The sequence below is a fragment of the Ostrea edulis genome, chromosome 4 (genome assembly GCF_947568905.1).
Source record: "Ostrea edulis chromosome 4, xbOstEdul1.1, whole genome shotgun sequence".
NCBI classification, from domain to species: domain Eukaryota; kingdom Metazoa; phylum Mollusca; class Bivalvia; order Ostreida; family Ostreidae; genus Ostrea; species Ostrea edulis.
In genome coordinates this window covers 48,732,597-48,746,357 of record NC_079167.1, presented here as the reverse complement: position 1 = coordinate 48,746,357, position 13,761 = coordinate 48,732,597, and the positions used below count along the sequence as shown (strand labels likewise).

General features: G+C 35.8%; 1 protein-coding gene across 4 annotated transcripts; it reads right to left on the bottom strand.

Annotated features, from left to right (window-relative positions):
* Positions 1–635: 635 nt before the first annotated feature.
* LOC125670620 (40S ribosomal protein S9) lies at positions 636–11,859 on the bottom strand. Of its 4 annotated transcripts, none has more exons than XM_048905893.2 (5): positions 11,610–11,859; positions 9,117–9,342; positions 5,610–5,796; positions 1,641–1,744; positions 636–728 (listed from the first exon to the last, which is right to left on the bottom strand). In XM_048905893.2, the coding sequence occupies exons 2-5, from the start codon at positions 9,334–9,336 to the stop codon at positions 673–675; spliced, it is 567 nt and encodes a 188-aa protein (XP_048761850.1). In that variant the 5' UTR covers positions 9,337–9,342; positions 11,610–11,859; the 3' UTR covers positions 636–672. The 4 variants fall into 4 exon arrangements, with proteins under 4 accessions (XP_048761850.1, XP_056018782.1, XP_056018780.1 ...); XM_056162807.1 differs by having other exon boundaries at positions 11,072–11,628; XM_056162805.1 differs by having other exon boundaries at positions 636–1,744.
* Between the last annotated feature and the right edge of the window lie 1,902 nt (positions 11,860–13,761).

Below are 13,761 nucleotides of genomic sequence, written 5' to 3'. Positions count from 1 at the left end.
TTTGGGGCTGTAGTGGTACCACCTTGGGGTCGGAAAGATTTGGAGTCCCTATTTCTACTCTACAAGGAGAAAAGGGACAATGTATCCATTGATTGAGGTAGAAAATGCCAAGGGGTACTGATGCCATGTGAAGAGCTCTGCGATACCCGGAAAGTATTGTTTAGCTCACCTGAACTTTAATATTTTTCATCTCTCGGAGAATAATGGGGTTTTAGGACTTCTTTTAGAGCATTAATCTTTGAAGACAAAGCGGAAAGAACATCCAGGCAAATTTGAGGACCCCTAGGACTATCATTTACTGCTTTCAGTTTGGGGCTGTAGTGGGTACCCACCCAACGACTCCTGGGGGTTGAAACATCAATATTGCCGCTTCGGTAGCCAACACCCCACATGTTGGGGTATACTCAGTGTTTACCCAAGCATACTCAGTGTTTACCTAAGCATGCTTTGTAGCAAGTTTGGCTGAAATTAGTCCTGTGGTTCTGGATAAGTCGAAAATGTCAAAAGTTTACGGACAGACTCGCACCGGACAAAATGAAATCATTTGTTTTAGAGAAAAAATGTGCCCAAAAACTATGGACAATATTGACCTAGAAAAACTGTACATATACCAGTCCACAAATAGAACAAAGAGGGAAGAGGTGACAGTTTATTGTCAGAATAATGTACATTCTAATCTTCCTCTTCTTCCGTAGTTCCCTTCTTGGCATTTTTCCTCTTAACACGACCTAAAAAAAAACCAGTATATTTATTATTACATCTCATTAAATGTATTTTGTTAAAACAGACTGCTGAAGGAACTCCCAATTGCTGCACTATTGGACTTTAAAGAGTTGGTTCAATTTCAGATAAAATTGGATAAATGCTTTCAACACCAACACCCTTTTTGAATTGATTATGGGGAGCAAATCTGACCATAATGTATAGATCAGTAATCCATCAAGAGTTGTCTTTCTTAAATTAGTTTATATTGACAATCAACTATAAGAATCATCAAAATTTAGTTTCTGTATAATAATATACCTTAATTTTCTGTGCTTTTAAGAATGATTTTTAAAATCTATAATATTTGATGCGAAATTCAATACTTCCTGAAATCAAAACCACCATAAAATGCACCAATACAGACTAGAACAATAAGCCAGAAAGGGACCGCTATATTTATAATATAGAGACTTTTCAAATCTTTCTCTATATTCATATTGTAAAAAATAATATGAACATGTTTGTATGTATTTGAATGTATGTGTATATATGGAGAATAATTCAAATATATTAATTTGTGTTGTGTGCTTTGTAATATTTTGTATTGCATGTAATTAAGCTATTCAATGTATAACGATAATAAATTTCAATATCTATTTGCAGCATCAACAAGATGTGTTCATAAAACATAAAAGCCCCTGAAAATGCCCACACAGATGAAAGACTTTATAATATAATATTAACACTATTATGACCTTTTTAGACCCACCCTAGTCAAAACTCTGGGATTGTTGAATTGCAATTTTGGGGTATCCCTTTCTGCTCTTCCTAAACTATACTGTATCAGAAAACTTGAGCGATTACTTTAGTATAGGGCATCCACCATTTGGGGGTGCCCTGAAAGTTCTTTAATATTATACACGTGTTTACTGTACCTGGACGTCCACCACCATATGGTGATTTAAGAGAAAATTCAATGTGTTTCTGAGAGTCGAGTCGCACAATAAAAGATGGGATGTTCACCACTTGCTTCCTTACTCTGAAATAAAGAGAAAAGTGTTAAGGCTAGTCCAAGTTACTAATGAAATCTGGAACACACCATATGTAGTGAGACATCAGTAAACAGGTATAGTGCACTTCAATAGGCATGCATTTTTGCCTACAGAAGTAGAGTTTTCTTCCAAATAAGCATTTCGATTTAGGCATCAATGGAAACTTTTTAATATTTCCATTTTATAAAGTTTTAGAAAATAATGAACACTAACACAGTGCGAAAGATTACAATTTGGTAAAGTTATTCAAAACTAAATTGAATGAAAACTAATTATTATAACTTAGATGTTATGTTGCTTTATTTTTGGCGCTTTATTGACTTTAACTTTTGCCAATTTAGTATGCTGCCTTTGTGACGTCTCAATAACGATGTCTTAACTACAATGTCATTACAAGTACATAGTACTTTTTGTATTAGTATTTTAAATTGTTACACTTTAAACAGCTGAACACAGTGAAAGCGCTAAGTGTAATTAATTAAATGTGGATCATGTGTACTTAGTTATCATTGGATATATTATATCAATCTGACATAGTTTAAGTGTTTGCAAACTCAAATTACTAGGGCTTAAACGATTCACCGAATATCGATACCGTTCAATATAAACGATCAATTCAATATTCGATTCATTGCCTCGATTTTCGGTTCGATACGTTTATTACAAACGGGTTCAGTAAAATACATCAGCCTCAGCCAGTACATATTATTTCTACCCGCATGAGGGACAAAATAGCAATTGGAATGGAAGTCACCATGATTTCAACAAACTTGAATCTAGACTATGTCAGGAAGGTTTCAAGTAAATTTCTACTTTTCTTGGCCATGTGGTTGTTAAATGACCCCACCCTATTTTGGCCTTTCTTCATTATCTCACCTTTGAAAGAACTGAAAGCCCTTCATTTGAACAAAAGTTTAATCCCCTTCATCCAAAGATGATTTGTGCCACATTTGATTGAAATTGGACCAGTGGTTCTTGAAAAGATGAAACTGAGAAAATTTAGAGACGGATGGACAGACAATTGATTAATTGTATAACGTCCCTCTCTCAAATCTTTCACTTATATGGAGGCAACACCGTTGCCAGTGAAGGGTTGCAAAATTTAGGCCTATTCTTGGCACATAAAGCCATTGACTAGGGAGGGATCTTTATCATTCCACAATTGTCAGTACTGCTAAAATATTATTCACCTTGGTTAAAATTAAAAGGGCATACCAGTAGAATATTAAGAGGCCCATGGGCCACATAACTCGCCTTGGCCCATATCTTAAGATTTTCCATATATATTTGCACGTAAAACTTTTATCCCTATTGTGGCCCCAACCTCCACCCGGGGACCATGATTTTTACAAACTTGAATCTGCACCATGTCAGGAAACTTTTATGTAAATGTAAACTTCTTTGGCCCAATCGCTCTTGAGGAAAACACTTTAAAAGATTTTCTCTATATGTTAGTATGTAAAACTTTGATCCCCTATTGTGGCCCCCATCCTACCTCTGGGGCCCATGATTTGATAAAACTTGAATCTGCACTAAGTCAAAAAGCTTTCATGTAAACTTTTGGCCCAGTGATTCTTCAGAAAAAGATTTTTAATAATTTTCCTTATATAAACTTTGATCCCCTATTGTGGCCCCATCCTAACCCCTGGGACCATGATTTTAACAAACTTGAATCTGCATCATGTCAGGATTGATAGCTTTTATATTGATTAACGTCCCACTGCCGGTGAAGGGCTGCAAAATTTAGCAGGGAGGGATCTTTATCATGCCACACCTGCTGTGACTTGGGACCTCAGTTTTTGCTGTCTCACCCAAAGGACTGCCCCATTTAGTCACCTCTTACAGCAAACAAGAGGTACTGAGGATCTATTCTAACCCAGATCCTCACATGACCACTATGTCAGGAAGCTTTCATGTAAATTTTTACTTTCCTAGTACAGTGGTTCTTGAGAAGATATTTAGATTTTCTTCCTATATATTTGTATGTAAAACTTTGATCCCACCATAACCCCTGGGGCCATGAATTAAACAAACTTGAATGTACTCTATGTCAGGAAGCTTTCATATAAATGTCAACTCTTCTGGTCATGTGGTTCTTGAGAAGATTTTCCCTATACTTGCAGGTAAAACTTTGATCCTTTATTGTGGCCCCGTTCTACCCTCCGGGGCCATGATTTTAAACTTGAATCTGCACTATGTCAGGAATTTTCCTGGCCCAGTGGTTCTTGAGAAGATTTTCCCTATATAATCACACATGTAAAACTTTTATACCCTATTGTGGCCCCACCCTACCCCCGGGACCATGATTTGAACACAGACTTCAATCAGCTTTGTGTCGGGAAGCTTACATGTAAATTTCCACTTTTCTGGCTCAGTGGTTCTTCAGAAGATTTTAAAAGATTTTCCTTATACATTTGCATGTAAAACTTTGATTACCTATTGTGGCCCCACACTATCCCCAGGGGCCATGATATTAACAAACTTAAATCTGCACTATGTCAGAAAGTTTTGACGTATATTTGAACTTTCCTGGCCCAGTGTTCTTGATAAGATTTTTAAATGACCCCATCCTATTTTTTGCGATTATCTCCCATTTGAAGGGGACAAGGCCCTTTATTTGAACAAACTTGAAAGCCCTTTACCCAAGGATGCTTTGTGCCAAGTTTGGTTGAAATTGACATAGTGGTTCTGGAGAAGAAGATGAAAATGTGAAGTTTACGCCGATGACAGACAACGTACATGTTTTGATCAGAAAAGCTCATTTGAGCTAAAAACTGGTGTTTTCCCTATAAATTGCTAAGTCCTCCTGTTTTGTCGGCAAGTGTGCTACGATTTTCCCCCCTCATGATGTAACATTACATAACTGATATACCTTTAAATTACATCAGAATACAAGATGGCACCATCATCAAATTGGAGAATAGGGGCAAAGTTCTCAATAGGCAAGTGGACGTTGAAAAATGTTAAATTTTTCAAGTGGCCCACCAGAATCTTGAACAATCTCCAAATCTCAAGTGCCATACATCATGGATGTTGGATGTTCTGACCACATGGGTCAAGAAGAGGCCCTAACTGAAATTCATAATTGTCAATTTCTTCATCTGCAATAAAAGCATGAGATATCACAGACATGTGCAAAATGCTTCAAGCACAAGTTATAACTTTGGAAAATATAATAAGCAGTATAAGCTTGAAAAAATGAAAGAAAGCAAAAGTGAGCAAGCTCACATACCCCATGCTCTAACATTGCTTGATAATGCCTCACATAATGAATGGTAATGCTATGCATTACTGCAAGAACAGGACAGACGGGCTCAAAATTCTAAGTGGCACAACTCCCAAAAAAAGTATTGAATCAGAATTTCCTGGGACTATGCACGTCTACACAATGTGTCCTTATTAACTACAAAATTTCACAAAATTCTGTTCAGCGGTCTCAGGGGAGTTGCACTGACAAGAACAGGACAGAGGGGCTCAAATTTCTAAGTTAAAAAGGGGCATAACTCCCAGAAAAATTATTGAATCAGAATTTCCTGGGACTTTCCACACCTACAGTGTGTCCTTATTAACTACAAAGTTTCATGAAATTTTGTTGAGCGGTCTCAGAGGAGTTGCGCTGACAAAGGGATTGACGGATGGGTCAAAAACATACCCTGCGCAACTTTGTTGCGTGGGGTATAATAAAATGTTTAATAAAGGGGCAAAACGCCTGCAAAAGAGGTTGAAATGGATTAAAATTGCAACATGATATTGAGTGATGGTGATGTACAAAGAGGCTAGATAGCAAGTTACAGCTATGTGACAGAAATGAAACCCCAAAAACGAACATATAAAAACAACTATACAATTAACCTTATGTGTCTCTGTCTAATAAGGACTCGGGCGTGATGGATACTCTTGGCCAGTCCCAATCTGAAGACCTGTGTCTGTAACCTTCTCACCAAGAAGTCTTCCAATTTCAAACCCAACACATAATCAAGTTTCATTTTGCCCTCTTCCAACACACCAATCCTCACAAGTCTTCTCAGCAAGGCATTACCTGTAAAATGATATGGCAGTGTAAAAGAGAATAATTTGGTTGCAGCAAGTCAGCACACATAAAGAAATTTTTTTTAAGGTGTCTTAGATTTAAAGACCTGTAAGGGGTCAATCAAAAATCATTGTTCTAACAAAACGTACATCAGAGCTTTATTTCCTGCAGAACTGGATTAGTTTCGTGTTTTACTGTACACACAGATACAACTCATTAACACGTACTCAGTGTTTCCCTAACACATTTTTACCCTCAAAATCATCACCCAAAGGGTCACCATGACACAGAAAAAGACCAAAGTTCACATTTTGCGATCTGGCTCAATGTTCATTCCAAGAAGTATATAACAATAAAAACAGAGAATTAGTCTTTAAGTTGTGTTCCAACATGGCGCATTGTTCAATTTTAGATTTACACGGACTCTAAACCAAATAAAATGCTGACTGACAAATCGAGAAAACAATCCCGTAGATGATTAGGATGCACAAGGTCTCGATCACAGGAGTCTGCAGTTTCATCTGTAAAGGTCTACAACTTAAGCAACAACCACTGAGCTTCGCAAGCACTCACGAAGCTTGGTGGTTGTTTACAGTGTAGACCTTTACAGATAAAAATGCTGACTCCTCTGACTCAATGTAAATCATAACAGTGGCACGAAATGTGCAACAAGAGTACCGCAAACGATACAATATACGCTCATCGGACAGTGAAATTCAACCTGGAAGCGTGTTGTGCACTCTGAATTGATACAACACACATTCTGAATAGAAAAGCCTTAAAGTGGGTCATGGTGCACCAATCCATCTGACATGTGAACTGATTATGTATTTCTCCGAAAATGAGGTTGAAACAAAACGTCGGTGCAATATCGATCTATGATGATAAAAAGTCCAGGAAACCATTTGATCTACTTTTAGCCCTAAAGTAGGTCATGGTGCACAGTGATTGTTTTTCAAACTACCACCCCCTCCTTTTGAATTGGGAAAAATTAGCGACATTTTCCTCAAGTTGGGAAAAATCATTCATAGTAAATTAAAATGGTAAAGATCCATAAAATAATCAAATAATTTTTTTGTTTAAGGTCTATTTCAGATCTGATTTAAAATCATAAATCATTAAATACGTATTGGAAGTCACACCTTGTATAAATATTTACTTTTTCTAAGAAATACTTATTGTCTAATTTCATAAAGAATTTTTTTTTAGTAAAACCCTATACTGTTCGCCACTTCCTGTTATTAGCCTGACCCTACATATAATGGCAGTCAAACTGAAAGTGTCAACAATGTCTTAATGTGTATCTGGAAACTATATACTATGCTGCATGTCTGCTTATATGGATGCCTCCATTGTTTTACATATCATTTACAAAACCTTTTGCATGTGCAGAGGTTTGGAGAATAAAACTGAAGAAAAAAACATATTTACTCTTTGTCAGCAATATACGGTAACTTTTTGTTTAAAATGGCCTAATTTCCCTAGATTTGAAATTGGGAAAAACATATCGGTGGCATTTGGGCCCCCCAAAAATATCACTGGTGCACCAATTAAGTTGAAATGTTTGGAATGTGAACTGATTATGTATTTCTCTGAAAATTCAATGCTCCAAGTTGTAAAATGGTCGCAAATGCGACCAGAAAATCGATTTTACAACAAGTCGCATTTTCGCGAGTGGAAAAAAATTGGGCATCCAGTAAAATTTTATAATCGGGATTGGAAGTCTGAATAAATATTTTTCAGTCTCGGTCAAAGCAGCACTTGAAAGCAATTAAGATGGCAGGAAAACAAGGGTTAGAGCACTATGGATTTATCAATAGTGAAAAGTAGAAGCCTCAGCCTAGTACATGTAATAAAGAAATTCAAGAATCACAAGGAGAAAGTTCTGCATCTTGAGAAGAACCCCAGTCCTGAAATGGCTGAAGAAATTTTCATGGTTGATATACAGAGATGGCAAAATGTTTTACAGAATTTGTGAGGCTAATCAGCCAGCAACGTCCACCATTTCTGGACACCCATTGTCCAATTTCACCACGACTGGGTGTACATCTTTCAAACATAGAAGTGTGACTATTCACGGTAACAGTAAGAGACATATCTTTGACCATGACTGCATTATCAGCAGTAAGTCGAGCAGGGCAACTTTTGCTGCTAATTTTCACATACAATTACAAACTCGGGATGTAGTGTTCTTATTAATGCTGGTACTCATTGTTCAGCAAAAGATCCAACTTTAAAGACTTTAAAGCAAATCCTTGTGTGGAACGCTGGGTTTTCTTCCCCAGAAGCGTAGTAAAATATACAGGATGGCCCAATGCAATACAACTTTTGCCAGAGTAAATACTTGACTTGTTAGCATCCAGCATGTTTCACAGCACATTTCTATTCACTTTAAAAATAAAATAAACAAAACACATACATGGGTGTTGATTTTTTTCTTGACAGATATTCATATTAAAAAAAAAACTTGTAAGTCTTATTTCCAAAATCTTTTACCATGGCGAGTAGAAATTTTGAAAATGGTGACCAGAAATATTTCTAGGTTGCCATTTTGCGACCTGATAGCAGGTGCGACTTGGAGCATTGGAAAGGGAGGTTGCGACTAAATTTCAGAGCAATACCTGTGACCATACCAAAAAAGATCTGGAAAACTGTTTGACCTACTCCTACCCCTAAAGTACTGTAGGTTGTAGTTCGCCAATCCAGCTGAAATGTTAACTGCACTCCCCCAAAATGTACCCTAACCCCCTTCAATCTGAAAACAAAAACATTTCTGCACATCTATATACATTGGCCTATCATATCCTTTGAATATCTATTACTTTCATTAACTGGTTACGGAGAACGGTGTCAATCAGTTTTAGACACGAGACAGAAGCGGAAGAATAATAAGAACCGAACAAAAATAACAAGTCTTCAAACTTCGTTTGGGAGACTTAATATCCTGGAGCTTACGGTTTGGTTTGTATCCTTCCCACAAGGGTTTCCTACTAGGTGTTCCTACTAAGTGATACTACGACCTTGACCTTTGATCTTGAAAACAATAGGCATCTTCCTCTTATCATGGTGATCACATGTACCAAGTTGTAAAATCCTGGAGCTTACGGTTCAGTCTGTATCCTTCCCACAATGTCCAGACAGACGGAGCTATACCATAATACAGGCTTATGAAAATGTTTTGTTTTTTTTTAAGTTTTTGATATTTTGCATTATGTCCAGTAAATTTAGATAATTACCGGGCAATTGTCCTACACATTTTTTTTAATGTGAATTTGTAATACCAAACAATCTGTGGTAAAAAAAAAAGCAATAAACTATGAAAAAATTACCTTCAAAAAGCCTTCTTGGATCTTTCTCATCAAGGGTAAGCAACTCTCTAGCAGCCTTACGCACTTTTCCCAGTGTGTATTTGACACGCCATACTTCTCGTTTGTTTCTGAGACCAAACTCTCCAATCAGTTTCAACTCCTGGTCCAAACGTTCCTTCTCAAAGGGACGTCGGGGAGTTGTGTAGGTTTTGCTTCGCTTTACTGGAATACGGCCGGGCATATTTCACTGGAACAGTATCAAAATATTCCTTTAACCTCCCTTGTATGCAATAAATATTATAATGTTGATGCTCTAGTTCAATATGAAAATAAATTATATAAAGGTAGTGACAGAAAAGCAATGGGCGATGCCCCCATTTGCTAAAAAATTGTTGCCAAAATGGTGGTCGTAAATTACGGGATGATACGTTACATTGACGACAGATTGCAAATATTTTTCAGAAACTTTCGGTATACATATTAAAGCACACATCATTTTTGTTACTTCATCTATTGGGTTTTGTACCAAGAATACGTGTATTTCACTGATGTAGAGGTAAGAAAATGAAGGTGGCATTTGCCCTTCATAATTCCATCCAGAGTTGGCGAAAGACGGACCACCAGATATCTCCAGTAAAATTTCAATTTGTCCGGTTAAAACATCTGACAAACTGTCCAGTAGATATTAGCAGACAAAAAAAAGGATCATATCTGCGTTGTTTATTGGCTTTTGCGCAAACAAAAACTTTGTCTGGTATAGATAACTTGCTTTTGTACAACAAATATGCTTTCCCAGAAATTATAAGCCCACTCCGTGCGTGTACTTTTAATATCACGCATGTCATTCTACTTCCGATTGTGTGGCCTATCACATGGTTGAAAAATCTTTGTTCAGACGTAAAAAAGAAGTTGAATGTGTAAATACAGGTGTCTGGGTCATGATATATGAAAACACATCTAACCTATGTATAAGATTAGATGTGTATTCATATATTATGACTCAAGCACCTGTGGTGTAAACACAGATGCTTGAACAGTATGTCAACATGATCGCATATCTTCCTCCTATTTAGTTTACAACAAATGTTTTTAGACTACAGGGCTCGAAATTAACATATGCCTGTCAGTCTGTGACTGGTTAAAAGTCTGGCGGACTGACAGACATTTGTTCTAGTCAGTCCGATGGGACTGGTTAATTTTCTAAAGCATCATTTTGGAAAATATACTTATGAAATTTTATACACACATTTGGCATGCTTCGATCTATAGATATCAGACGAATCTGATTCATAAATATAAATACCACATTTAAGTGTACTTACAATATTATCTGAGACATATTGAGTTTAATTTCATTTTAATAACATTAATGAAATATGTTTAATTATTTCTGGAAAACTCTGTTGGACTGGTAAAATTTTCTGCGGACTGGTTGAAATTATACCCCATCAGTCCGACTGGACTGGTGACATAAAAAGTTAGCTTCAAGCCCTGGACTATAACTATTTACTTCCGTGGCGATAGCTCCGATTTACAAATTATGAAAATTATGACATAATTGTATTCTGTCTACCTTGCCCCATAAGTAAGCTGTTAAGCGCAAAGACTGAATTTTGCACCTTGAAAAATGTGGTCTGGTAAAATTACTCTTGGTCTGCAGCGTTTTTTCTCCTTATATAACTGGTAACGATAAACAGTACCATTCCCAATGCCAAAAACCGTAGATTTTCCCCAATTTTGAGACTAGAAATTCCCAATTCAATTGCCCAAAAAAAGACAGCTGACATTATAATTTACTTAGTCCGAAACGTTATACGAGTTAACTAAAATGTTTACTTCAGGTATTAAATCTAAAGTACAAAACATGGCAGAGCACGTGTTGTAGAGCTACGATTATTTTAAAACGAGCCTATGACGATTCCTTATGTCTCACAACAGGAAATACTACCGTAAAAAGTTTGTAAAGTGATGAATACTTCTTGTTTTGTTCTTTTAGTTGAAATCATTTGTCGATACATTGGTAGAAAATTCCCAATTTGTTCGATTTTGACGCTATTTTTTCCCAATCGAATCGGTACCGGTGGGTAGAAAAAAATCGCTGGTCTGGTAATGCTAGACTGCTTACCAGACCGAATGTCCTGTAAAATTAAAAATCATTCACGTACTCTGTAAAAATATTTCAATCACATTCATAAAATGTTTGTAAAATGTTCATGCTGGGTAGTTTGGAGTGATCTTAATGTAGCAAGAACCTGATACAGGACTTAAATAATTATTCAATATAAAACTCCAGGCAAAAACAGTGTAGGCCGTTTCTGTTGCCTAATTTCATTACTGTACCGAGTATTTGGCAAATAGGGCCTACATATTATTTAAATTGAACCTGGTCGAATGGTCAAAGTATGAACATTACAAAATATGTGTATATGTAGCTGCGCTCGCTCAAACAGTAGCACCGTCAACATATTATAGGCATCATGTGCATGTGTGGTGAAATAGTATACACGTGCTTACCAATGGCGATCCCGCATGAAAAAGGAAGGTTGTAGTACTGCTTCCGTTAAATTCATACGCGAATTCAATTCTAATAATATTCGAAAAATATCCGTGTAATAAACTTCAGATTATAAAAATTATTAATTTAGTAAGAATAAATATGCTAAATAAAACGTGAAAACGTATCATTGGATACTATATATGGGAAGCACTATATTTTTCAATTAATAACAAACAAAACCAATATAGACGAAACACAATTTTCCGAGTGTTGGGGAAACTTTTGCAATATACTTTACCTTACCTTCATCGTCGAATACCCATTAGATATAATTAGGCCTAATGTATGACTTTCCATTTAGAATTCGTTTATATCCATATTTTTCGATGAATTTTCATATTTTAGTGTCAAAAACCTTGTCAGACTGTTTTAATTGCATGTAAAACCTTTTTACTAAAAATATAGGTACAAAAACAAATTTGATTTGGGGTCGTCAGACCATGTCACAAAGTAAGCATGCAAAGAACAGGGGATTCAACATTTCATATCAAAATATTTTTTTCAATAATAACCTTTTCACTGTTTCTTTTATATATCTCTTCATCACACTGGTAATTGATTAGCCACCTGCAAATATAACTCAAAATATTCTAAATTAGGGGAAAAAAATGCATTTTCTGGGGGCTACCCATTGAAACACCACTTTACTGAATATTTAGCCATGCCGCAATTTAAGAACTTTGAAAACATGAATGGAAACGTCCTACACATTCACTGGTATTAAACTGATGTACGCAACTCCAGTTACGTACATCCCAAGATGGCGGAAGAAGAAACGGGTGATTTTTCAATTAAGATTATATCTTATCCTATCAACTATTCAGTGATATTAATTAGTCAAGTCTGTGTATTTCTTTACGCTTTATCGTTCAGAATGGTAAAATCCGTTTGTTTCTCCTGAATGGACGAGTTAAACTCCTGTGTAAAAATACACGTGATGTACGTAACTCATTAAAATATTTTTGGTTGATGTACATACTTTTCCTAGTTCGACAAACCCTAAAGCTTGCTTTCTAAGCAGCTAAACAAGCAGAGAAGTAATGCACATACTTTGTGGCAGAGAAAGAATGCCATTAGCGATTAAAAAAAAAAAAAAAAACAAAAAAAACCTCTGCACACAGGGAAAAGAGGGGGGGGGTGTATTACGCCAAATTTGGTACCATTTAAAGACTATGCCTATTCTTGGGAGGACAAATGTTGAATTTTGTTGTCTTTTGGAGGTCCAACAAAACCGTAGTATTTCTGTCGGGGGAGGGGGTAGGTAAAATGAATGTTTTGGGGTTGGTTTTCTTGGTATTTTGAAGGGGTTAAAAATTTAAAGGAGAAATTTACATCATTATCATTAACTTGTATGAATGTTTCACAAGCTTAGAAGATCTTGATTTTAAGATATTTTAAATTTTTCAGGTTATGTAGATTTTCAGTAATTCTTCATTATTATTTAAGGGGGGGGGGGGTAAAAATGTGCATAGATATTTGGGGGATGTTTTTACCAGGTATTTCTTTAGGATACGTTGACAAACATGATTTGTTTGGTATTCTTTTGCTGCAATACTACGTAGACTCAATTACTCTGCTGGAATTAACTCTCCTGGAAATTTTTCATGTAATCTTCAGAGCCCCAGAGTCTGTTTTATTCGAGTATAATTTTAATACCAATTAATTACCTTCAATATATTATTTTAATATCATTTCACGCGTTCTCGTCTGCATATGTATGATATACATAAGTGTTGTAACACGTCGAAATTTTCATATTTCTTCATATAAAATTACATTTTTTCAACAACAACAAAAATAAAATTCTGTTGAAAGCCATTTTCATACGATTTTTGTGAAAATTCTCATTGTGAAATTCAGAAATATATCTAATTTCACTGTTTAATGTTGAAATATTTTTATTACTAAAGCCATGCCAATTTAATTTTTGATTCTTTGTTTTTTTATGGCAAAAAATGGGCGAGCAAGCGAATTTTTTCATTTTTATTTTTTATTCAAGCTGAAATTTAAAACTAAAGACATATTATCATATATCAGTAATTATCTATTATATAAGCACAAGATTTGATGGCATGTGATTTTTATTGATGAAGGCATTCTATCGGGCTT

Bases quoted from the DNA above. Each gene is read 5' to 3' on its own strand.
- LOC125670620 (XM_056162805.1), bottom strand. From the start codon at position 9,336: ATGCCCGGCCGTATTCCAGTAAAGCGAAGCAAAACCTACACAACTCCC. The intron at 5,797-9,116 runs GTAATTTTTTCA...ATCATTTTACAG, and splicing joins TCCAAGAAGGCTTTTTGAAG to GTAATGCCTTGCTGAGAAGA. The intron at 1,745-5,609 runs GTTAATTGTATA...TCTTTATTTCAG, and splicing joins ATTAGACAGAGACACATAAG to AGTAAGGAAGCAAGTGGTGA.